Source organism: Pecten maximus, chromosome 17 (genome assembly GCF_902652985.1).
Source record: "Pecten maximus chromosome 17, xPecMax1.1, whole genome shotgun sequence".
NCBI classification, from domain to species: Eukaryota; Metazoa; Mollusca; class Bivalvia; order Pectinida; family Pectinidae; genus Pecten; species Pecten maximus.
In genome coordinates, this window is record NC_047031.1 from 32,225,306 (window position 1) to 32,252,627 (window position 27,322).

At 38.5% G+C, this 27,322-nt stretch overlaps 3 protein-coding genes across 3 annotated transcripts in view; 2 read left to right on the plus strand and 1 right to left on the minus strand.

Moving 5' to 3' along the window:
* Positions 1-14,260, minus strand: part of LOC117314895 — a 32,866-nt gene extending 18,606 nt beyond the window's left edge. The window contains exons 1-6 of the mRNA XM_033868990.1: positions 14,207-14,260; positions 6,263-6,359; positions 5,553-5,632; positions 4,621-4,692; positions 4,018-4,153; positions 2,868-3,013 (exon numbers count right to left, since the gene is read on the minus strand). Coding sequence (XP_033724881.1) covers positions 2,868-3,013; positions 4,018-4,153; positions 4,621-4,692; positions 5,553-5,632; positions 6,263-6,359 — 531 coding nt within the window. The 5' untranslated portion in view covers positions 14,207-14,260. The remainder of the gene's footprint in view (positions 1-2,867; positions 3,014-4,017; positions 4,154-4,620; positions 4,693-5,552; positions 5,633-6,262; positions 6,360-14,206) is intronic.
* A 3,806-nt stretch (positions 14,261-18,066) lies between these two features.
* On the plus strand, positions 18,067-22,349 carry LOC117315623 (proteinase-activated receptor 1-like). Its single transcript, XM_033869901.1, has 2 exons — positions 18,067-18,877; positions 20,269-22,349. The coding sequence occupies exon 2, from the start codon at positions 20,401-20,403 to the stop codon at positions 21,430-21,432; it is 1,032 nt and encodes a 343-aa protein (XP_033725792.1). The 5' UTR covers positions 18,067-18,877; positions 20,269-20,400; the 3' UTR covers positions 21,433-22,349.
* A 3,638-nt stretch (positions 22,350-25,987) lies between these two features.
* The window catches only part of LOC117315499 (neogenin-like), a 64,049-nt gene continuing 62,714 nt past the window's right edge, over positions 25,988-27,322 (plus strand). The window contains exon 1 of the mRNA XM_033869710.1: positions 25,988-26,180. The gene's annotated coding sequence lies outside the window, so the exon portion shown is untranslated. The remainder of the gene's footprint in view (positions 26,181-27,322) is intronic.

Below are 27,322 nucleotides of genomic sequence, written 5' to 3' on the forward strand. Positions count from 1 at the left end.
ACCAACACTCCACACAACCAGGAGGTAACATATACACAACACATTACAACACTCCACACAACCAGTAACATATACAAACACATTACAACACTCCACACAACCAGTAACATATACACAACACATTACAAACACTCCACACAACCAGGAGGTAACGTATACACAACACATTACCAACACTCCACACAACCAGGAGGTAACATATACACAACACATTACAACACTCCACACAACCAGGAGGTAACATATACACAACACATTACCAACACTCCACACAACCAGTAACATATACACAACACATTACCAACACTCCACACAACCAGGAGGTAACATATACACAACACATTACCAACACTCCACACAACCAGTAACATATACACAACACATTACCAACACTCCACACAACCAGGAGGTAACATATACACAACACATTACCAACACTCCACACAACCAGGAGGTAATATATACACAACACATTACAACACTCCACACAACCAGGAGGTAACATATACACAACACATTACAACACTCCACACAACCAGGAGGTAACATATACACAACACATTACAACACTCCACACAACCAGGAGGTAACATATACACAACACATTACCAACACTCCACACAACCAGTAACATATACACAACACATTACAACACTCCACACAACCAGTAATATATACACAACACATTACCAACACTCCACACAACCAGGAGGTAACATATACACAACACATTACAACACTCCACACAACCAGGAGGTAACATATACACAACACATTACAACACTCCACACAACCAGGAGGTAACATATACACAACACATTACAACACTCCACACAACCAGGAGGTAATATATACACAACACATTACCAACACTCCACACAACCAGGAGGTAACATATACACAACACATTACAACACTCCACACATCCAGGAGGTAATATATACACAACACATTACCAACACTCCACACAACCAGGAGGTAACATATACACAACACATTACAACACTCCACACAACCAGGAGGTAACATATACACAACACATTACCAACACTCCACACAACCAGGAGGTAACATATACACAACACATTACAACACTCCACACAACCAGGAGGTAATATATACACAACACATTACCAACACTCCACACAACCAGGAGGTAATATATACACAACACATTACAACACTCCACACAACCAGTAACATATACACAACACATTACAACACTCCACACAACCAGTAACATATACACAACACATTACCAACACTCCACACAACCAGTAACATATACACAACACATTACCAACACTCCACACAACCAGTAACATATACACAACACATTACCAACACTCCACACAACCAGTAACATATACACAACACATTACAACACTCCACACAACCAGGAGGTAACATATACACAACACATTACAACACTCCACACAACCAGGAGGTAATATATACACAACACATTACAACACTCCACACAACCAGTAACATATACACAACACATTACCAACACTCCACACAACCAGGAGGTAACGTATACACAACACATTACCAACACTCCACACAACCAGGAGGTAACATATACACAACACATTACCAACACTCCACACAACCAGGAGGTAATATATACACAACACATTACAACACTCCACACAACCAGTAACATATACACAACACATTACCAACACTCCACACAACCAGGAGGTAACATATACACAACACATTACAACACTCCACACAACCAGGAGGTAACATATACACAACACATTACAACACTCCACACAACCAGGAGCAGTTTGTGTATCGGACATAAATACATCCATGGGCGATACTTTATCATCGCAAGCCAAGTTGTCATTTATTTAAGGATTAACATCAATTATTTTTTCTGTTATACAGTCATAAAAGAAAAAAATGGAGTGTACTCTAAATAAACCGCGAAGCGGTTTATGAAGAGAGTACACTCCAGTTTTTTTTTATGTTATGACTGTATAACAGTAAAAATAAGTAATGATAATCCTTATAATTTAATTTCGTCTTATACACACCAAGATATTTCACTTTCATTGGCGAACTCTTTTCTGTGATAAATTATTACGCAACGTCATCAGCCAATCAAAAATGACGTTACATTTCGCAACGTCAAAAATTTTGTTATGGAGGTATAACAAAATTATTTCAGCCAATGAAAATGCGTGTTTCATACAAAATTGAATTATTAATGGAACAATGTTGATCTAATGCTTAACCAAAATATATAAGACATCTTCTTCATTAGGAAAAAAATATCTGATTGCTGACGATCTTGATAATCTCATTACTTTTAAGTAATTACTATTGATGCTTAACATTTTATAATTGTATTAGTCAATTAAAATTATGTTTATATTTTCATGAAACCTTGCACATTTTTCTGAAATGCTTTTTATTAAAAATCACCCTTATTTTAGCATTTTGATGTTTGTTAGATAATTATCATAAGAGACGATTATCAACTGAAGCCATGCTGAGTGTTAAATCAGACTATGATTTTGTTCACATACATCTAAACGTTTAAAAGTAAGAAATAAAAATATTTATAAGAATTGACAATGGTGATAAGTTATGGTGCTTGTACGACGTGGTACAACCAATTTCTTATGTAGGAAGAGAAAAACCGGAAATGACGTCAGAAGTCTCAAGATGGCATCAGTTGGCACTAATGAAACCAGTATTCCAGTGAATAGTAAAATCATAATTATTCCCTGGTATGATTTTCATATGACTTGTCTCTATGATAGAATAAAATGAACGTAATATATATATAAATATATACATTTAACGTAGTGATTGAATGTCTATTACGTTTTACCGGAAGTGATTACCTGCCCTACTGCGCATGTCGATGTTGTCGTACAGTCGGTAACGTTCGTGGCATCAGAACAGATAAAACATGTGACCTGTTTACCTGGTGTGGGTGTGGTGACGAGAGAGTTTGGGGGCTGTGTTGAAATCGGACTTGTTGGCAGAACTTCCGGTGTTAAACAATAAGAGAGAGAACGAGTCGATTAATAAGTCTCATTTCTATCTCGTGGAGCACACGTCACAATAGGAAGAACAAATCATGTTCTCTGCAACAACTTCATGTGTGTTATTTAAGCATTGAATGGCTTTCAGTTGGCATTCATATTGACTATGAATGCCAACTGAAAGTCGTCCAATGCTTATATTTACCATCTGTGATTTTTTTTTTTTTTTGAAATTTTCAAATTCAAATTTCAGTTGGCAGTTCATAAGCTGGTGAACTCGCAACTGAATTGGTAGGGTTATATAGTGGCAGTGCCATACAATGGTAAATATAATTAGTGTAAATGTGGTAATAATAACAAGTCGATAACAGGCTGACATACAATAATAATAACAAGTCGATAACAGGCTGACATACAATGTACGAACGGAATGCTGTATACCCTCCTCGACTCCGCCGTCGGGGAGTCAGGGGCAACATTGATAGTCTACCTATTTTAGGCGTCATTGCCTTTCCTAACCTTGACCATGACTTGTGACCTTGACGTCTGCGGTGGATTAATTACTTTTGAAAGCAATAAATTAAGTTTAATTCAAAACTGTTTGATTCTACGGTAAATAAGATCATACATGATCGTATCTGACCTGTACGTGTGATTTTGACCTCTGTGACCTTGACAATCTATATTGGCTATGGATGAGAGCTCAATTTTTCTATGGTCATATTCAAATCAATGTAACAAATTCTAACAAACATTTTGATAAATATCACGTCATCTCTTAAAACTTAAAAAAAGAAATGCAAAGGCAGTCCGTAAATAGGAATTATATAGTCACGTGATGTCTGACGTCACATACCATTGGTTACAAAATCTTATCTCATGTATAAAAACAAACATATGATTCTAATACAAAATCGATAAAAGATGGCAAATTATCAACAAATGATAGATTTATAAATGATTAGAAGTCTACTTGTTTTACATAGTCCTATTATCGCCTACCTACCTACGTCACAAATGTGTTCGTTACATAAATCCTTTTCACAGCATCTGTAACATGATGTGACGTCACGTTTACGTATTTCTCCCGTGTTGTCCCGTCTGCCGATCCCGACAGCTGTACTCTCCAGGATAGTGCAGAGCTGGCGGAATAAACATGGCGAGTAACTATATCTATTATTGTGAATTCTAATCCGGAAGTAAGCAAGTATGATCATTTGTACCAAATCCCTGTGCGTATACTGTTTAGTTCGCATTCTTCTTTCTTGTAATACGTTCGCCAGCGTTAGGCCACATTTGTGTGCTTTTTTATGTTTCTCGACCACGTGCTTGTAGCTTTTTGGTTGATTTCACGAAAAACCAAACACAAACTGATTTTCATAATTTCGTAGAAATATATCAATAAAATTCACGAGATAAAGCTACACCCATATGAACCACCAGCCGACCATAACACTTATTAAAACAAATGTATTCAACATGCAGTTTAAAGTGAGTTTTCGACGGTGCTTAAGTTAAAAAGATAAATATTTTCATTAATATATAAATAAATCAAATAGGTAAGTAAGGCTAACTACTGTAAACAACAGGTATACTAACTCATACGTACCTGATGGGCGAGACAACCTGTTTGTAACACAGCTGACCCCGTGGCCGTTATAACTTCTCGTGCGTAACAACCCTTAAATAAGAAACGGAACAAACGTGTATTTTAACGTCCTTACCGGAAATTATGAGCAGCTGTTCGACTCATCTTTTATTCGACAGTCACCGTACCACTAATACATCTGAGACTAGATTAATGAACTTTTACATGAAACAACACGTCGTAATGGAATTTGGTTTTCTCCATTCCACAAAACAAAATGATGCGAAATTAGATACATTACAAAAACACTTGGAATGAAAAAAGCATTCCTAACTAAGGTTTGGTAGGCTTCGGAATTAAAATCCTACCTGACCCGGCATTCAAAAGTCACACAGGTAACATATACGAATATCACAAAAATATCACCAAGACAGACAGGAGTAGTTTTATATGTCAATGTGAAAACTATCAAAGAATTACGTATAATTGTAATGTCCTGTGTCATCACGTGACCGGATGTGGAGTCATGCAACGTGTCCGGATTATGGCGGTCATGTTGTCAATATAATGTGACCGGTTGGGGAGCTATGATACTGTGTTCGGGATTATGAAATTCCAGCGAGATAACACTATACACCCACAAACAGTTCTCGTTCATATGACTTTAGCTGTCGTGGGTAGAGAAACTAAAACCACACAGAATATTGTAAGGTGACCATTAAACTCTAGAACACACAACCTTTATTGGTTACTTATAATGAAATATTCCAAAGTTTGATAAATTTTTACATGAAACTAAGTTGCGAATGACTAGTCCTGAAATGCTGGGACCTTTGAAATAAATGCTTGAAATCATATAAATAAGTATATTTACTACGTAACTACGACGTAAATATCACTTCATACAACATAGGAAAACATGACGTCACGTGGACGGTTGCCATGGTACCTACCTCACCGTCGTTACACCTAGTGATATTGCTACAGTTACCGTTGTTTGTGATATTTTGGCACTTCATGCAAATAGGACCGCCTACAACAAAATATGGGTTATTCGTAGAAGCTGGTTTCAATACAGTGACAAAACCGCGTCCTCATCTAGTCCGAATTTTCTGACGATAATGCTATGTTAAGTCGTCACATTAAAGGCGACATCAACATCAGAACTCTTCCGATTACGTTTACAACTGATATCTAAATTTTAAAGTATTATGCGTAATTTTCATTTTTCACAAAACTACATGCGAACTTGAATTACTATGTGATGTTTTACCAAATCTCACCCATTCAAGCATAACAAAATGAACAAACACACTAAAAACAGAATAATGCATGGCTTCATGTCAGGCAGTACTTTACAGCATTAGAGACACGTAAACAACGATACATTATCGGAATGTACAAATAGCAACACTGTACAACAATGTACAACAATGTACAACACTGTACAACAATGTAGATATTTAACCCTCACGTGCAGCGCATATATGTTTGCGAACCTGTTCAAGCTTATGCCTATTTCTAGAGCAGCCTCCACCTTTTGTTGTCTATTAACGCTGGCTTTTGGGCCATCGTATTGGCAGCTCCAAACTGCACGTGACCTATTGAATCTATCGAAAAACAAAGTTCTGTGTACAACGTTGTTCTATAGAAGTAGACTTACGGGCGGTACATAATGTGAGTGTCCACGTCATAATACACAATACCAGAAGTGACGTCAGAGGCTCCCTCAACTGCAGTGACGTCAGAGATACCTTCATCTACAAGCACGACCAGAAAAATAACAGGTTTTTCGTATAAAAGCCATATTTTGTTAACCACCTAAAGAATCTTCTCTTTTTTTGATAATTATGAATGATATTGCTCATATATACTGATGATATAAATAGGATATAAACTTCTTTTTATGCTTTAGGTGAATATTATCGGGGAAAGATAAAATCTACCAAAATCCTTAAAAATATGGTTCAGCTATTAATTAGTACGTATCTTTATGTGGCCCTGGTAGTAAAACGAACGTGGTGACATATGTTTTTTATGTGCTTTTTGTGATGAGAGCATAATTAACATTGAAATAAAAATAAAATTAAGGAGATCTATCAGAGGAAACCCGAAGGGTCGGTCTACCTTAAGTAGTATTGTTAAGAGGGATGTGTACGGGACCTTCCACAGGGACTTTACACCCCACCTCACGATCCGTATATAATATTAATATTATCATAGAACAGTTGGGTTTGGATTTTGCACTAAGCCCCTGTGGTATACCACATCTATATATATATAACTTCTTCCTGCGATGAAATTCAAATTCATAAATAGAAAACAAACAAACAATAGAAAGAAATTCAAAATGAGCGTAAATATTTGTTGTTATCTTGGTTCATGGCGGTGAAATCTTATAATTTCACTCATTAAATTCATGGCGCCGTCCACTGACTTCGCAACTCGCAGCTGAACGTACAAACTTTAATTTTCAAGTTTGAGTATAACATGTTACATGTAATGACAAAAGTATGCATTTACTTAATTAGAAAGTATTTTCTATAAATAGATTCATCAAAAATCTTATAAAAAATAATTAAAAATTATAATTAGATTAACATTAATGGTATAATTGAATAAATAGATTTACATCAAATGAATTGAATTTGAATTTGAATCTCAAATTTTGAAAAGAAAGTTTATTGATTGGATTACATTAAAATCATTCTTTCAATATCAAACATTTCAATCGATAAACTTTTTTAAAAAAAAACCTGGTGAATTCGAATTCCAATCAAATTAATTTTGATTTTAATGCAGATGAAATGATCATTAAAGACAGCAATCCCATTTTGTTTTGAAAAAAAGTGTGAAAATGAGATTCTTAAAAAAAAGATACTTGTGACTGATTAATCAGACGTGCAGCAGATTGAAGACATCGTGTCAGATAGCTGTCTGGCCTTCACAGCCATTGTTAGATTCTAATTTGAAATTCTCAACCCTGTCGTTTTTTGTGTTATACTCCATAATGGAAAAAAATAAAGTTAATATTGTCGAATAAGTACGCTGTATCTCTGTCATAAAATAACTGTATTTGATAACTTATTTCTTGTAAAGGGTTCAGTCTGATGTATGATGTGTGTTCCATCTGTTGTTTAGGGTTCAGTCTGATGTATGATGTGTGTTCCATCTGTTGTTTAGTGTTCAGTCTGATGTATGAGGAGTGTTCCATTTGTTGTTTAGGGTTCAGTCTGATGTATGAGGTGTGTTCCATCTGTTGTTTAGGGTTCAGTCTGATGTATGAGATGTGTTCTATTTGTTGTTTAGTGTTCAGTCTGATGTATGAGGTGTGTTCCATTTGTTGTTTAGGGTTCAGTCTGATGTATGAGGTGTGTTCCATCTGTTGTTTAGGGTTCAGTCTGATGTATGAGGTGTGTTCTATTTGTTGTTTAGTGTTCAGTCTGATGTATGAGGTGTGTTCCATTTGTTGTTTAGTGTTCAGTCTGATGTATGAGGTGTGTTCCATTTGTTGTTTAGTGTTCAGTCTGATGTATGAGGTGTGTTCTATTTGTTGTTTAGTGTTCAGTCTGATGTATGAGGTGTGTTCTATTTGTTGTTTAGAGTTAAGTCTGATGTATGAGGAGTGTTCTATTTGTTGTTTAGTGTTCAGTCTGATGTATGAGGTGTGTTCTATTTGTTGTTTAGAGTTCAGTCTGATGTATGAGGTATGTTCTATTTGTTGTTTAGTGTTCAGTCTGATGTATGAGGTGTGTTCTATCTGTTGTTTAGTGTTCAGTCTGATGTATGAGGTGTGTTACATCTGTTGTTTAGTGTTCAGTCTGATGTATGAGGTGTGTTTTATTTGTTGTTTAGGGTTCAGTCTGATGTATGAAGTGTGTTCCATCTGTTGTTTAGTGTTCAGTCTGATGTATGAGGTGTGTTCCATCTGTTGTTTAGTGTTCAGTCTGATGTATGAGGTGTGTTCTATTTGTTGTTTAGGGTTCAGTCTGATGTATGAGGTGTGTTACATTTGTTGTTTAGGGTTCAGTCTGATGTATGAGGTGTGTTCTATTTGTTGTTTAGGGTTCAGTCTGATGTATGAGGTGTGTTCTATCTGTTGTTTAGTGTTCAGTCTGATGTATGAGGTATGCTCTATTTGTTATTTAGTGTTCAGTCTGATGTATGAGGTGTGTTATGTTTGTTGTTTAGTGTTCAGTCTGATGTATGAGGTGTGTTCTGTTTGTTGTTTGGTGTTCAGTCTGATGTATGAGGTGTGTTCCATCTGTTGTTGAGTATTCAGTCTGATGTATGAGGTGTGTTACATCTGTTGTTTAGTGTTCAGTCTGATGTAAGAGGTGTGTTTTATTTGTTGTTTAGTGTTCAGTCTGATGTATGAGGTGTGTTCCATTTGTTGTTTAGTGTTCAGTCTGATGTATGAGGTGTGTTACATCTGTTGTTTAGGGTTCAGTCTGATGTATGAGGTGTGTTCTATTTGTTGTTTAGAGTTAAGTCTGATGTATGAGGAGTGTTCTATTTGTTGTTTAGTGTTCAGTCTGATGTAAGAGGTCTGTTTTATTTGTTGTTTAGTGTTCAGTCTGATGTATGAGGTGTGTTCTATTTGTTGTTTAGTGTTCAGTCTGATGTAAGAGGTGTGTTCTATTTGTTGTTTAGTGTTCAGTCTGATGTACGAGTTGTGTTCTATTTGTTGTTTAGTGTTCAGTCTGATGTATGAGGTGTGATAATTCGTTGTTTTTGTAGAAATTGCGTAATAACCGAGCGTTAAGTTAATGAAGAAACCACAATTCGTTGCGTTACGGAAAAAAGTTCTGATCCAAAGGAAAAATATCTTCTCATCATTTCCGATTAATAGCCGTGATCTCAAATAACTCGTAAACCCTGACGTAGAAATCAATAATTGTCTGATGGTGTCACCTGACCCTTATTTGTGCTTGGTTTGTTATTATTGTGTGTTTTGAAATCGACAGGATATTGTTGTCGAATATATATACAGAATACATGGTCAGTGTCTTAAAATATAAGCTGTATTTTGGCGAGGGTAAAGAAAGACAAAAGTGGCGAGCCTTGGCGAGTTGCAGTTACGGTGGCAGTTGCAGGATAAAGAGTCGTACACGTCTAGGTTATACTGGCTGAAATACATAGGGACCTCCTCCTCCTCCTCCTCCTCCTCCTCCTCCTCCTCCTCCTCCTCATCATCATCATCATCATCATCATCATCATCATCATCATCATCATTACAATAGTAATTATTATCAAATTACATAACACCTTGATGAAGATGATATATTGATACAATTTGAAATGAATCAATAAATAAAAATAAACAAAATAATAATAACAGATATATAAATAAATATTTCAATTTCTACTCAAGTTGGACTCAATGAAACTACCAAACTTAATCTGTTTCATTTGCTCATGAATTTGACCAGATTAACACTGAACAGTGCGTATGAATACATGGTTAAAATCCTTCCGCGGAACGATTTCACTTTTTCTACATTGTTATTATAAACATGGAATAATTATTAACATTATCAAATTGATAATGTATTCTTATATTTTATGAAAGACCAGATATGCTAGATACTTCTATAGTGACAAAATAATACTATTTTTAATCCTTAAATTGCGGACTATTTTACTTAACCGACTAGACATGCACAATCCGGAACTCCTCGGGCTTTTCCGCATTTGGACTTGCACAAGCTTCGAGACATTACCATCTAGACCGACTTTTTTATTCGAAAAAAACAAACCAATTGAAATATAAGGATTGAATCTTGATTTGGTCGATTTCATGGGGATCATGAATTGAGTTGCTCTTGAGACAGATGACAGACCATCACTGTGGAATCTCTAATGTAGATGACGGACCGTCACTGTATAATCTCTAATGTAGATGACAGATCGTCACTGTGGAATCTCTAATGTAGATGATAGATCGTCACTGTAGAATCTCTAATGTAGATGACAGACCGTCACTGTGGAATCTCTAATGTAGATGACAGATCGTCACTGTGGAATATCTAATGTAGACGACAGATCGTCACTGTGGAATCTCTAATGTAGACGACAGACCGTCACTGTAGAATCTCTAATGTAGACGACAGATCGTCACTGTGGAATCTCTAATGTAGATGACAGACCGTCACTGTAGAATCTCTAATGTAGATGACAGGGCGTCACTGTGGAATCTCTAACGTAGATGACAGACCGTCACTGTAGAATCTCTAATGTAGATGACAGATCGTCACTGTGGAATCTCTAATGTAGACGACAGATCGTCACTGTGGAATCTCTAATGTAGATGACAGATCGTCACTGTAGAATCTCTAATGTAGATGACAGATCGTCACTGTAGAATCTCTAATGTAGATGACAGGCCGTCACTGTAGAATTTCTAATGTAGATGACAGACCGTCACTGTGGAATCTCTAATGTAGATGACAGATCGTCACTGTAGAATCTCTAATGTAGATGACAGACCGTCACTGTAGAATCTCTAATGTAGATGACAGATCGTCACTGTGGAATCTCTAATGTAGATGACAGATCGTCACTGTAGAATCTCTAATGTAGATGACAGATCGTCACTGTGGAATCTCTAATGTAGATGACAAATCGTCTCTGTGGAATCTCTAATGGAGATGACAGATCGTCACTGTGGAATCTCTAATGTAGATGACAGACTGTCACTGTAGAATCTCTAATGTAGACGACAGATCGTCTCTGTGGAATCTCTAATGTAGATGACAGACCGTCACTGTGGAATCTCTAACGTAGACGACAGATCGTCACTGTGGAATCTCTAATGTAGATGACAGATCGTCACTGTGGAATCTCTAACGTAGACGACAGATCGTCACTGTGGAATCTCTAATGTAGATGACAGATCGTCACTGTGGAATCTGTAATGTAGATGACAGACCGTCACTGTAGAATCTCTTATGTAGATGACAGATCGTCACTGTGGAATCTCTAATGTAGATGACAGATCGTCACTGTGGAATCTCTAATGTAGATGACAGACCGTCACTGTAGAATCTCTAATGTAGACGACAGATCGTCACTGTGGAATCTCTAATGTAGATGACAGACCGTCACTGTAGAATCTCTAATGTAGATGACAGACCGTCACTGAAGAATCTCTAATGTAGATGACAGATCGTAACTGTGGAATCTCTAATGTAGATGACAGCTCGTCACTGTGGAATCTCTAATGTAGATGACAGACCGTCACTGTAGAATCTCTTATGTAGATGACAGATCGTCACTGTGGAATCTCTAATGTAGATGACAGATCGTCACTGTGGAATCTCTAATGTAGATGACAGACCGTCACTGTGGAATCTCTAATGTAGGTGACAGATCGTCACTGTGGAATCTCTAATGTAGATGACAGGGCGTCACTGTGGAATCTCTAATGTAGATGACAGATCGTCACTGTGGAATCTCTAATGTAGATGACAGACCGTCACTGTGGAATCTCTAATGTAGATGACAGATCGTCACTGTGGAATCTCTAATGGAGATGACAGATCGTCACTGTGGAATCTCCAATGTAGATGACAGACCGTCACTGTAGAATCTCTAATGTAGATGACAGACCGTCACTGAAGAATCTCTAATGTAGATGACAGATCGTAACTGTGGAATCTCTAATGTAGATGACAGATCGTCACTGTGGAATCTCTAATGTAGATGACAGACCGTCACTGTAGAATCTCTTATGTAGATGACAGATCGTCACTGTGGAATCTCTAATGTAGATGACAGATCGTCACTGTGGAATCTCTAATGTAGATGACAGACCGTCACTGTGGAATCTCTAATGTAGGTGACAGATCGTCACTGTGGAATCTCTAATGTAGATGACAGGGCGTCACTGTGGAATCTCTAATGTAGATGACAGATCGTCACTGTGGAATCTCTAATGTAGATGACAGACCGTCACTGTGGAATCTCTAATGTAGATGACAGATCGTCACTGTGGAATCTCTAATGGAGATGACAGATCGTCACTGTGGAATCTCCAATGTAGATGACAGATCGTCACTGAAGAATATCTAATGTAGATGACAGATCGTCACTGTGGAATCTCTAATGTAGATGACAGATCGTCACTGTGGAATCTCTAATGTAGATGACAGATCGTCACTGTGGAATCTCTAATGTAGATGACAGATCGTCACTGTGGAATCTCCAATGTAGATGACAGATCGTCTCTGTAGAATCTCTAATGTAGACGACAGATCGTCTCTGTAGAATCTCTAATGTAGACGACAGACCGTCACTGTGGAATCTCTAATGTAGATGACAGATCGTCACTGTAGAATCTCTAATGTAGATGACAGATCGTCACTGTGGAATCTCTAATGTAGATGACAGATCGTCACTGTGGAATCTCTAATGTAGATGACAGACCATCACTGTAGAATCTCTAATGTAGATGACAGACCGTCACTGTAGAATCTCTAATGTAGATGACAGACCGTCACTGTGGAACCTCTAATGTAGATGACGGGGCGTCACTGTGGAATCTCTAATGTAGATGACATATCGTCAATGTGGAATCTCTAATGTAGATGCCAGACCGTCACTGTGGAATCTCTAATGTAGATGACAGACCGTCACTGTGGAATCTCTAATGGAGATGACAGATCGTCACTGTGGAATCTCTAATGTAGATGACAGATCGTCACTGTAGAATCTCTAATGTAGATGACAGATCGTCACTGTGGAATCTCTAATGTAGATGACAGATCGTCACTGTAGAATCTCTAATGTAGATGACAGATCGTCACTGTAGAATCTCTAATGTAGATGACAGACCGTCACTGTGGAATCTCTAATGTAGATGACAGATCGTCACTGTGGAATCTCTAATGTAGATGACAGATCGTCACTGTAGAATCTCTAATGTAGATGACAGACCGTCACTGTGGAATCTCTAATGTAGATGACAGATCGTCACTGTAGAATCTCTAATGTAGATGACAGATCGTCACTGTAGAACCTCTAATGTAGATGACAGGGCGTCACTGTAGAATCTCTAATGTAGACGACAGATCGTCACTGTGGAATCTCTAATGTAGATGACAGATCGTCACTGTGGAATCTCTAATGTAGATGACAGATCGTCACTGTGGAATCTCTAATGTAGATGACAGATCGTCACTGTGTTACATACGATATGATGTATGATACAGAATATGATGTATTTTATACATCAAATAATGTACTGTAAAAGTGGATATTTTCGCGTGTGGAAATTTTCGCTTAGCCAGCTTCCAAAGTGTTCGCGGTGTGGATATTTTCGCGCCGTCAAGATATTTTTGCGCTAACTTGTATCTTTTATATTTAGTATTTTTATGTGTTAATATATTCGCGTGTGGAAATTTTCGCGGAGATTTACTGATAGCGAAATAAGCGAAAATTTCCACACCGCGAATATTTCCACTTTTACAGTATTATATAAAACAAATTATGATTATATACTGTTTATGATGTGTGGCAGCACAAGGAATCATAGATGACCGATATATATTGATTTTTAATTAATGATCTCTGTAATAATAAGTAAATTGATATATATTAGACTGACCTTCTGTAAGATGTTTGACGTCTAGGTAAATAGCGGCTATCGTTCCCCTAAAACTTCAGAGTTTGTGATAAGATAAGATGTTTACGCGTCAACGACGCGTCTATAAATAGCATATAGTCATTCCAGTAATTTTGTTTTCAATCATATAATCATAACCAAAAATAAGCAAAGAAGATTGGGATAATATTCATTGTTTACGTCCGTCCGTCCGTCCGTCCGTCCGTCCGTCCGTCCGTCCGTCCGTCCGTCCGTCCGTCCGTCCGTCCGTCCATCAATCCGTAGAGAGCCGCTCCTTCTTTATATATCTCCCTCCACCCTTCTTTTGTATACCTCCCTCCAACCTTCCTTTGTATACCTCCCTCCAACCTTCCTTTGTATACCTCCCTCCAACCTTCCTTTGTATACATCCCACCACCCTTCCTTTGTATACCTCCCTCCACCCTTCCTTGCTATACCTCCCTCCACCCTTCTTTTGTATACCTCCCTCCACCCTTCCTTTGTATACCTCCCTCCGTCCTTACTTTGTATACCTCCCTCCACCCTTCCTTTGTATACATCCCACCAACCTTCCTTTGTATACCTCCCTCCACCCTTCCTTGCTATACCTCCCTCCACCCTTCTTTTGTATACCTCCCTCCACCCTTCCTTTGTATACCTCCCTCCGTCCTTCCTTTGTATACCTCCCTCCACCCTTCTTTTGTATACCTCCCTCCACCCTTCCTTTGTATACCTCCCTCCGTCCTTCCTTTGTATACCTCCCTCCACCCTTCCTTTGTATACATCCCACCAACCTTCCTTTGTATACCTCCCTCCACCCTTCCTTGCTATACCTCCCTCCACCCTTCCTTTGTATACCTCCCTCCACCCTTCCTTTGTATACCCCCTCCACCCTTCCTATGTATACCTCCTTCCATCCATCCTTTGTATACCTCCCTCCGTCCTTCCTTTTTATACCTCCCTCCACCCTTCCTTTGTATACCTCCCTCCACCCTTCCTTTGTATACCTCCCTCCGTCCTTCCTTTGTATACCTCCCTCCGTCCTTCCTTTGTATACCTCCTTCCATCCATCCTTTGTATACCTCCCTCCTCCCTTCCTTTGTATACCTCCCTCCGTCCTTCCTTTGTATACCTCCCTCCATCTTTCCTTTATATACCTCCCTCCGTCCTTCCTTTGTATACCTCCCTCCGTCCTTCCTTTTTATACCTCCCTCCACCCTTCCTTTGTATACCTCCCTCCATCCTTCCTTTGTATACCTCCCTCCGTCCTTCCTTTGTATACCTCCCTCCGTCCTTCCTTTGTATACCTCCCTCCGTCCTTCCTTTGTATACCTCCTTCCATCCATCCTTTGTATACCTCCCTCCTCCCTTCCTTTGTATACCTCCCTCCGTCCTTCCTTTGTATACCTCCCTCCATCTTTCCTTTATATACCTCCCTCCGTCCTTCCTTTATATACCTCCCTCCGTCCTTCCTTTGTATACCTCCCTCCGCCCTTCCTTTGTATACCTCCGTCTGCCCTTCCTTTGTATACCTCCCTCCACCCTTCCTTGGTATACCTCCCTCCACCTTTCCTTTGTATACCTCCCTCCACCCTTCTTTTGTATACCTCCCTCTTCCCTTCCTTTGTATACCTCCCTCCGTCTTTCCTTTGTATACCTCCCTCGTCCTTCCTTTGTATACCTACCTCCGTCCTTCCTATGTATACCTCCATCTACCCTTCCTTGGTATACCTCCCTCCACCCTTCCTTTGTATACCTCCCTCCACCCTTCCTTTGTATACCTCCCTCCGTCCTTCCTTTGTATACCTCCCTCCGTCTTTCCTTTGTATACCTCCCTCCGTCCTTCCTTTGTATACCTCCCTCCGTCCTTCCTTTGTATACCTCCCTCCGTCCTTCCTTTGTATACCTCCCTCCATCCTTCCTTTGTATACCTCCCTCCATCCTTCCTTTGTATACCTCCCTCCGCCCTTCCTTTGTATACCTCCCTCCACCCTTCCTTTGTATACCTCCCTCCACCCTTCCTTTGTATACCTCCCTCCATCCTTCCTTTGTATACCTCCCTCCGCCCTTCCTTTGTATACCTCCCTCCACCCTTCCTTTGTATACCTCCCTCCACCCTTCCTTTGTATACCTCCCTCCGTCCTTCCTTTGTATACCTCCCTCCAACCTTCCTTTGTATACCTCCCTCCGCCCTTCCTTTGTATACCTCCTTCCATCCATCCTTTGTATACCTCCCTCCTCCCTTCCTTTGTATACCTCCCTCCGTCCTTCCTTTGTATACCTCCCTCCAACCTTCCTTTGTATACCTCCCTCCGCCCTTCCTTTGTATACCTCCCTCCGTCCTTCCTTTGTATACCTCCCTCCACCCTTCCTTTGTATACCTCCCTCCGTTCTTACTTTGTATACCTCCCTCCGCCCTTCCTTTGTATACCTCCGTCTGCCCTTCCTTTGTATACCTCCCTCCACCCTTCCTTTGTAAACCTCCCTCCGCCCTTCCTTGGTATACCTCCGTCCGCCCTTCCTTGGTATACCTCCCTCCACCCTTCCTTTGTATACCTCCCTCCGTCCTTCCTTTGTATACCTCCCTCCGTCCCTCCTTTGTATACCTCCCTCCTCCTTCCTTTGCATACCTCCCTCCGTCCTTCCTTTGTATACCTCCCTCCACCCTTCCTTTGTATACCTCCCTCCGTCCTTCCTTTGTATACCTCCCTCCACCCTTCCTTTGTATACCTCCCTCCGTCCCTCCTTTGTATACCCCCTCCGTCCTTCCTTTGTATACCTCCCCGTCACTCCATTGTATACCCCCTCCGTCCTTCCTTTGTATACCTCCCTCCGTCCCTCCTTTGTATACCCCCTCCGTCCTTCCTTTGTATACCTCCCCGTCACTCCATTGTATACCCCCTCCGTCCTTCCTTTGTATACCTATCTCTGCTCCACTTACCAATGTTACTGATTACGTTGATTATTTAGCGATGTCGTTATTACTCCAGGATAAGGTGTCGATATCCACGGTCTAATCCCATATTTATTGCGATATGGCAATAATCATGTTTGAGCATCAATTGATTATAAACTACCATTGTTGCTAGTTTGTCGCCTTTAAATAATAGCCTATTATTTCCTCCGTGACAAACTCATTCTGTGTATCGATCGCCATGGCATTGTCTCTCCGTCTCACCGTTCTGTTGATCACAATCGACAGGTTTTTTTTTGTTTTCGTCAAACCAATCACATCTGCAAATATAAGAAACAAATCTAGTAGGTTTCCGTTCATACAATGCAGTGTAGGCGAGTTTGTCACACGGTTGCGGTGACGACACAAAGATGACTGTTGTCTTGGAGATACCACTGTCCCCGTTAACACCGGCTGTGGTGAAAGCCGACGGATTTATAAACTCTTTCCCTAACTGACTCGATTCAGAAACGTCGCGATACAGAATCATTGTCACACAGACATCAGGGGACGCCCATTTGTGAATCTGATGATAGAATAGTCACGCTGTGGAATTAGCTTCAAACTTCAGATGTAAATGAAAAACAGTATATAATGAAAAAGTGTCATACATGTTTCAGAAAACATCGCGTTTTTGAAAAAGTGTTACACATGCTTCAGGAACATTGCGTTACTGAAAATAAAGTGTTATACATTCTTCAGAAAACATTGCGTTACTGAAAAAGTGTTATACATTCTTCAGAAAACATTGCGTTACTGAAAAAGTGTTATACATTCTTCAGAAAACATCGCGTTACTGAAAAAGTGTTATACATTCTTCAGAAAACATCGCGTTACTGAAAAAAGTGTTATACATTCTTCAGAAAACATCGCGTTACTGAAAAAGTGTTATACATTCTTCAGAAAACATTGCGTTACTGAAAAAGTGTTATACATTCTTCAGAAAACATCGCGTTACTGAAAAAGTGTCATGTAAGGGAACATTGCGTTACTGAAAATAAAGTGTTATACATTCTTCAGAAAACATCGCGTTACTGAAAAAAGTGTCATACATTCTTCAGAAAACATTGCGTTACTGAAAAAGTGTTATACATTCTTCAGAAAACATCGCGTTACTGAAAAAAGTGTCATACATTCTTCAGAAAACATCGCGTTACTGAAAAAGTGTCATACATTCTTCAGAAAACATCGTGTTACTAAAAAAAGTGTTATACATTCTTCAGAAAACATCGCGTTACTAAAAAAAGTGTGATACATGTACGTGATTCAGGAAACTTTGCCAGACTGGACGATGCACATGTTAATTTTACATCTCGAAATACCACAATACACAAGACCGTCATAGATAATAACCGTCGTAGGAAACGTCATAACAGCAAGTGTCAGACAATATATCGGAGGGCGTTCCTGTACTGAAAACAAACGTCATACTGATCAAGTGTCAAGCGAATAGTAGATGGCGTCTTTCTACTGATCAAACGTCAAACGACGAAAAGTTAACATCTTTCTACTGAACAAACGTCAAACGACGAAAAGTTAACATCTTTCTACTGAACAAGTGTCAAGCGACGAAAAGTTGACGTCATTGTACTGATCAAGCGTCAGGCGACTTTAAACTGCTGAAACCCCAAAGATGTACCTGGAGCTAAGATAAACATGAACCAATGCTAGGTCCCTGAGGATGCTATCGTTGAGTTTGGATGAAGTTTAACTTTATTATGGTAAGTGAAACGTGGTTATCTTTTTTCTTTTTATAAATTACAATAGATTGCCCTGCTTTGTGTCTTTCTTTGAGCGGCACATCAATACTAACTCAAGATATGTCATCAATATGGTCGGTATCAATACCAACTCAAGGTATGTCATCAATATGGTCGCTATGGATACTAACTCAAGGTATGTCATCAATATGGTCATTATCAATACTTACTCAAGGTATGTCATCAATATGGTCATTATCAATACTAACTGAAGGTATGTCATCAATATGGTCGCTATAAATACTAACTCAAGGTATGTCATCAATATGGTCGCTATAAATACTAACTCAAGGTATTTCATCAATATGGTCGCTATAAATACTAACTCAAGGTATGTCATCAATATGGTCGCTATAAATACTAACTCAAGGTATGTCATCAATATGGTCGCTATGGATACTAACTCAAGGTATGTCATCAATATGGTCGCTATCAATACTAACTCGGGGTATTTCATCAATATTAACGCTATAAAGGAAGCTCTCGCGAGATCTTCGGGCTTTGGCAATTTTCTAAAATGTGGTTGAAATTGTACTTTTCGTGAACATTTTTGGTATTTAATAACTTATTAGACATGTAAACATTTTGTAGGTCTCCCGTACATACCCAACTTTGAGATCCTAGTTAGTAAATACTTGACACTTGGTTAGTGTTAATTATGGTATTTTAATGTCGCTACTTCTCAGAAATTACTCAGACCTGATGTGTAGGCTTCCCTTGGTCCTTAAGTGTTCTTTTTTCAATTTTGAAACTGGTCAGAAAACAAAATGGCTGACAGTTAAGTCATTGACATCTGCTTTTGTAACATCACGTGACGTGCTGTGGGAAGTCTTATGTTTCTAGCAGATTTCTTGGTTTTAATATCTCTCGTAAAGACAACTTGATAACCCGCACCTACATACATATTTCTCGTTGTGAGAACGGTACTGTATTGGCTATCTAAAGTTTCCATCAGATGCGATTTGATAGATAGGATAGAAACGCTTCAGTATGATTCAAATAATGTTTTCTTTTTTGCTTTTTTGTTGTTGTTTTTTTTATTTTATTTATTTATTTATTTTTTTAGTTTAGTTTTTGTTTTTTGTCTTTTGTTTTTGTTTTAGTTTGTCATCGTAATTTCTCGATGAATATTAACCAACTTTATTGGCAGGTCATTCTTATTGTTCCTAGAATCAAAGAGAAATAAATCCAGTCAGATATTACGAGTTCGGACACGGACGAACGAACGGACGGACGGACGACTGACTGACTGACTGGATGTGTTGGTACCCTTTAGTGTACATCCAGTTAGTGTCCGTGGACAATACCTTTCCTGTTATCTAATATAAGTCTTTTTTTTTCATTCATTGCAGAAAACACGTAACGTCACACCAGTCACTTGTCAATTTCAGAAATTGAAATACTTTCAAGTGCAAATATGAGGAATCTGTCTGACATCGTTGAATGAACACGTTACCGGAACAAACAAAATCAGGAATTATATAATGGGAGACAACTCAACCAATACCAGTGTCTACGAGCCCAGTGATAGGCCTGACGTGTTTGAACCCGTCACACTGCTTTTCTTCCCCGCCCTCTTACTCTGTCTGATCGGCATCCCGGGGACCATCAAAGTTATCCATTTCTACGGGAAACAGAGGAAGAAAGTTGATGGGTCCACGCCCACCCTCCTGTTGGGTCTGGCTGTGTATGACATGTTGTCCTTAGTTACCATCATACCATACATATGTCTGACAATCAATATGAAGTTCACTGATATTGAAGGTACGAAGTTGTTCTTCTGTCATTACTACGTACCCAACTATCTGGCGCGCTTTCCAAAGTACTGCTCCAATTTTCTACTCATGGTCATCGCTACTAGTCGACTTTATAGTGTTATACGGCCACATACTTGGAAGAAAATATTCTCCAGGAAAGTGGGTTTAGTTTGCGTACTGGCGGTTACTTTCTTTGTCCCTCTGTCGCTTCTACCATTGGCTGTCGAGTATTCCTGTTCGGATATAGACAACGGCACGATTGCTTATCATCAGTATTCGGATATTGGTGAGAAACGTGGCCTATACAGAACTATTTATATCCTAAATATGATATTGTACTTCTCGTTTCCATTAATTACAGTCATTATATGTAACGTTGCCTTAATAGCGCACATGCTACATCGCATGTACAATCCGGTGGCTGCCCTACCTCTGACGTCATCACAAGCACGTGAATTAAAAATGACAAAAGTGGTTGTGGTGCTCACGTGCATATTTGTGGTATGTGTATCCCCTCTGGGGATTTTCTATCCCCTCCGAGGGTTGGACATTTCTCCGGTCCCGATATACGTGTACCGAGCCATCATGCCCGTTGCGACCCTTTTGGAGACTATCAACTACTCGTCAAATTCTCTTGTGTATTATATCGCGAGTTCGCGATTCCGGAACGAGGTTAAACAGGACGTCTGCTGTAACCGGAAGTCGACAGCCAAAGTTTCACCTGAATTACCGCAGTTGACAAATGTCAGGGGGAAGTAGAGTCTGTTACGGAATCAACGACAACCACGCGGACGTTACCTAGAGTAAAAGACAGGCACATCAATAATACAGTGATAGGATTTTCACGTGGGGCCGAGGATGTGGTCATTACTGGGGATTAAATGTCCTACTTCGAGAGTCGACGTCAGTGACTAGGGCAGAAGCGAACTCAGTTGGTTACATGTAATGCGCATGTGTTGAGAAACAAGAAGTTATTTTGCGCATGTCTAGTCGACTTTGCTCAACTCACTTCGTTCGACTACAGCAACTAGACTTCGTTTGCGCATGCCTCATTATTTGTAAGCACGACAGTGATTGGTTGTTGTTAATTCCCCATATGTAATCACATTTGACTGTTGTTTTTTCCTTTAATAAACTCTGTATCCATTACGATTATACTTCATCACCAATGTGTTCGTTGAATACGAATAACGATATAATATAGTCTTTGTAGATTGAGTGGTCTTCTGTCTAAAGTTTTAAAGAGATGTCCACCTCTTTTGAAAGACTACTGTAGCTTTCCTCTATCAATGATAGAATGTCTCATGCATGAACGTTGTAGTGTTCACATTTTATGGGAGTGTAGCGTCTATCTTAATTATAAAAATCTACACCTCTCGTTGAATCAACACATAGATGGTCTTTCGACCATTTTTCCCCATTGCGATGATATCTAGATAGTCCCATGATTTAAGGATCACTCCACACATAAAACACTGAACTTGGTCACTAATTCCATTGTTAAAAAACCGTCACATGCAAGGTCATATGGAGTCTGTCGTATATGACGTGGCCATTCTTTAAAAGTGTTCAAACGGCTGACAACTTGATGCATCGAGGGATGTTTAGGAGTAAAAATCTTTTGAACAAGTCTCCAGATATAGACACAGTCTACTTTTTTCTTTTTTTTTTCTTTTTTTTTTCTTTTTTTTTCTTTTTTTTTTAATATTTTTTTTTAAAGATTTTTTTTTTAATTTTTTAAAATTATTTTTTTTTAACACTCAGAGAATGGGAGTTTTTGCCAACGATTTGAATTAAAAAAGTGTGAATTGCCAATAATTATAAAAAAGGACATTTTGGGGGATTTTAATATATAGTATACGTAGTTAATATGCTTAATTACTTCTGGTGAACAACAATCCGGTTATAAAATTATACAGAAAGGACAGCAAGCACCTATGAGGAAAAAAAATAACTATCAAAAGAGAAAAGTAGTAATTAAGTAGTCAAAGAATTTACTTGCAATGCCTAAGATATATACGGGCCTAGAGGGCATATAGCGATAGCAGAAGAGCACCAGTCTACTTGCCTTCTCTGATTGACAGACGTAGTTTACTTTTCACTTTCTTTATGGTGACTTGTTCTGCAATATCCATCCAACAGACAATTTTATTCGCAGAGACTTGTGTAAAATCTCTTTATTTGTTACGAAATCTATTTGAGCTTGAGCCATAATATTTCATTTTTTGATAAGTGTCTTATTTATAGTGTACTAAAAGTGATCCTTATTTCTATCAGCATGAGGTCATTTAAATATAGAACTGGTGAAATACATAGGTAGACTACAAAGCTTTAAGGTTAGGATTTCTTACTAGATCACTCATACAATCCTCAGATCCTCACCAGGATCCTCGCTTCTATTTTACATCAACTTTTGTACATAATTCATTCTGTACATTTTTCATTCTGTACATATTTTCTTTTTGAAAGTTTTAAATGTACCTAATGAAACTTCATTTAGTACATATTTATGTATAACTAGGTGTATTATATGTACGGCCGCTATCGGCCATCGTACAAGAAAATCTTAACGTACAATTATAGCCTATTAACCTGGAAAATTGCCAGTGAAATATAGAAATTCATCAAACTAATAAGACTAATATTTTCACTGCAGCGATGAGCAGTGAAAATGTAAGATTTTGCTGTGAAAATATAAGTTTCGCAGTGAAAATATAAGTTTTTCGTTTTTGACCAATCAGAGCGAACCTTTATTGAAACTTGCCAATTTTTCCAATGGAGGCGAAGATACATCAATTGGTTATTTTCTGTGTTCAATATTGTGGACATTCTTTACGCTTTTTGTTGTTTTTAGTTAAAATATATAGAGGATATCTAACAGTGTCTTCAGTAATACCAGATATATTTCTCGAGTGGAGCTAATATTTTGATATTTTTCACGAGTGTGCAGCACGAGTGAAAAATATCAAAATATTAGCCACACGAGTGAAATATATTTGGTTTTACTGAAGACACTGTTAGATATTCTGTTTATCACATTTTTTATCAACGAAAACCCTACCCCGTAGGCTAACTAGGACTACAGCGATAATTTGTAAACAAAAAAAGTAGTTTCCCCTGTCCAGGTGCTGACATATATGTCGGGGTTTCTGATTGGTCAATTATTTTGGTATTTTCTAATCATTAATTTGATTGGTCAAATCAGCAAAAGTGATATTTTTCACTAGTGGAAAATATGATATTCTTCACTAGTGAAAAATATCACTTTTATAGAATGAATAATATTTGATATTTCACTGGTAAAAATGTAATAAATATTTGTTATCAAAAATGTGTTTTTATTATTTGAAAAATAATAAATAAATAATAATAACTTCCTCTGTCGATATTTTTTGTTTGTTCGATAAAATCATGGATAGACCTCATCCATAATTATATAGTATTGACCGAAATAAGCATGCACTTACTGCGAGCAACACTTGTACATTTAATGATAGAGACTGATTCGTGAAGTATTTGTAAATATTTCATTATATCTTTCAAACATAACACAGTCGAAAATAAAATATGGCATCAAAATGCACATTTTTAGATGATTCAATATTCTAACTATTAAAGTGATTGCTTGTCATGTTTAATCTGCATGCAAGATATTTTACACTGTTTGACAATACCAAGGGGAAGTAATTCATAATTTATATAGTTAGAAGCATCCAGTTGACCAGCATTTTACCAGTTCTTTTGGCACGGCCGATCAATATGACGATTTGTTCGGAATTGCAAGACAATATTTCAGCCAACCAGAAAGTGTTGAAAAATATTATTTCATAATAATATATAATATTAGGCAAAATTAACATACAAAGTAAGCACACGTTCCAAGTGGTCGGGTGGCACAGTGTTAACACACTTGTCCTTTACCACCTAGGCGGCCGGAGTTCGATTCCCCGATAGGACCTGAAAAGGTATGGGGTCACCTGCTTGACCACGTGGGTTTTCTCCGGATACTCCGGTTTCCTCCCACAGTAAGACCCCTCGCGCGCTTCCATCTGGGCCAACAAGCGTGATTAATATAAGTTAATATAACTTGTTTCGCAAATGTTGTGAAAGTTTACATTTTCAAATACAAAAATGAAAGTGAGAAATATATGTGTCGATATCTATATAACAGAAGTACTCGTTTTCGGCGTGTACTAACCTCGTGTCTAGATACGACTGAACCAAACGTTTTCAAACTAACACGCTGGTTATCACACAAACTATCTATTGTGTATTAAAATGTTCGAATCGTAAAAACCACACGTGTTCAGTTAAAACCACACTGTGTAAGTAAAAACCACAAGTATGTTCAGTTAAAACCACACGTGTGTTCAGTGAAAACTATACGTGTGTTCAGTTAAAACCACACGTGTGTTCAGTTAAAACTACACGTGTGTTCAGGAAAGACCACACGTGTTCAGTATAAACCACGCGTGTGTTCAGTATAAACCACACGTGTGTAAGTAAAATCCACACGTGTGTTCAGTAAAAACCACGTGTGTTCAGTATAAACCACACGTGTGTACAGTATAAACCACACGTGTGTAAGTAAAAACCACACGTGTGTTCAGTATAAACCACACGTGTGTTCAGTATAAACCACACGTGTGTAAGTAAAAACCATACATGTGTGTTCAGTAAAAACCACACGTGTATTCAGTAAAAACCACACATGTGTTCAGTAAAAACCACACATGTGTTCAGTAACAACCACACGTGTGTAAGTAAAAAAACACACGTGTGTTCAGTAAAAACCACACGTGTGTTCAGAAAAGACCACACGTTGTGTTCAGTTTAAACCACACGTGTGTTCAGTAAAAACCACACGTGTGTTCATTAACAACCACATGTGTGTAAGTACAAACCACACGTGTGTTCAGTATAAACCACACGTGTGTTCAGTATAAACCACACGTGTGTTCAGTATAAACCACACGTGTGTTCAGTATAAACCACACGTGTGTACAGTACAAACCACACGTGTGTTCAGTAAAAACCACACGTGTGTTCAGTAACAACCACACGTGTGTAAGTACAAACCACATGTGTGTTCAGTAAAAACCACACATGTGTTCAGTCAAAACCACACGTGTGTTCAGTATAAACCACACGTGTGTACAGTAAAAACCACACGTGTGTACAGTAAAAACCACATGTGTGTACAGTAAAAACAAAACAGACACGAACGTGCGGAGATTCCAGCATGGGTCACGGCCGCCGGATGAGAGAACTTAAGGCGTTTAATTGTCTCTGGTGTAGATTGAAGAGCCTGGGTGAGGGAGACTGTGCTGTAATGCTGTCAGTAGAGGAGTATTACGGGTCTGAAAAATGGTGTGTTTTTATCGTGTGAGTTTGTGGATCAGGTAGAGAGAAACACGTAGGTATTGTGAGGAACAATTCGAGGACAGCATTCGTCATGGACTTACGTCTGACATTCGTCTTTCTTATCTCATGGGAACTATCACAAGGTCAGTATCTCTTATGCTTATACTGGCTCGTGACTTCTGATCGAAATGAAATAGCCAATGGAATGCAAGTCGTAAATCATTTATGGTTATGACGTCATTTATCAATAGAGGTGATCATAACTCACGTGCGTACACGTGAGTGAAGATACTAATACTTCTTTATAACCACGTGTTATTTAATAATGATTTCCAAAAAAGAAAGAAAAAATTTAATTTTTGTAATTCAGAACAAGCTCGTCGATATTTGTTTTAGAGACTTTTCTACATCAAAGCGACACATACATACTAATCTGAGAAAATGAGCTCAGGGTAAATCAACATGTGACTCAGGGTAAATCAACACGTGACTTAGGGTAAGTCAACACGTGGCCCAGAGTAAAACAACACGTGGTTCAGGTAAATCAACACGTGGCTCAGAGTAAATCAACATGTGACTCAGGGTAAATCAATACGTGGCTCAGGTAAATCAACACGTGGTTCAGGGTAAATCAACACGTGGTTCAGGGTAAATTAACACGTGACTTAGGGTAAATCCACACGTGACTCAGGGTAAATCAACACGTGGCCCAGGGTAAAACAACACGTGGTTCAGGTAAATCAACACGTGGCTCAGGTAAATCAACACGTGACTCATGTAAATCAACACGTGACTCAGAGTAAATCAACACGTGACTCAGGTAAATCAACATGTGACTCAGGGTAAATCAACACGTGGCTCATGTAAATCAACACGTGGCTTAGGTTAAATCAACACGTGGTTCAGGGTGAGACACCATTTGATTCGTCTTTGAAATCCATGCATCCTCTCTCGGTTTATATTTTGTTCCTGAACAATTGAAATGCTCGGGATACCTTACGAATTAAGCGAGTTGCCCATTTTAGAATCGCAAATACTTTATACACTTCCGGTATAAGTTGATACAAATCACAGAAGAACATCAATGTGTAACTCCATCTGATACTCTGACAAATAGTAAGGCTAATATCTTATCCTTAAATATATATCTGTATATGACGGGAACCTTGCGTCATCGATTTTGACTTTGAAAGGGTTTAACATTTTTACGTTTTGTTTCAAAGTGCCTTCTTCTCATTCTTCTCGAGCTCATTCGATTATTTTGCCTGAATAGTCAATTATCGGT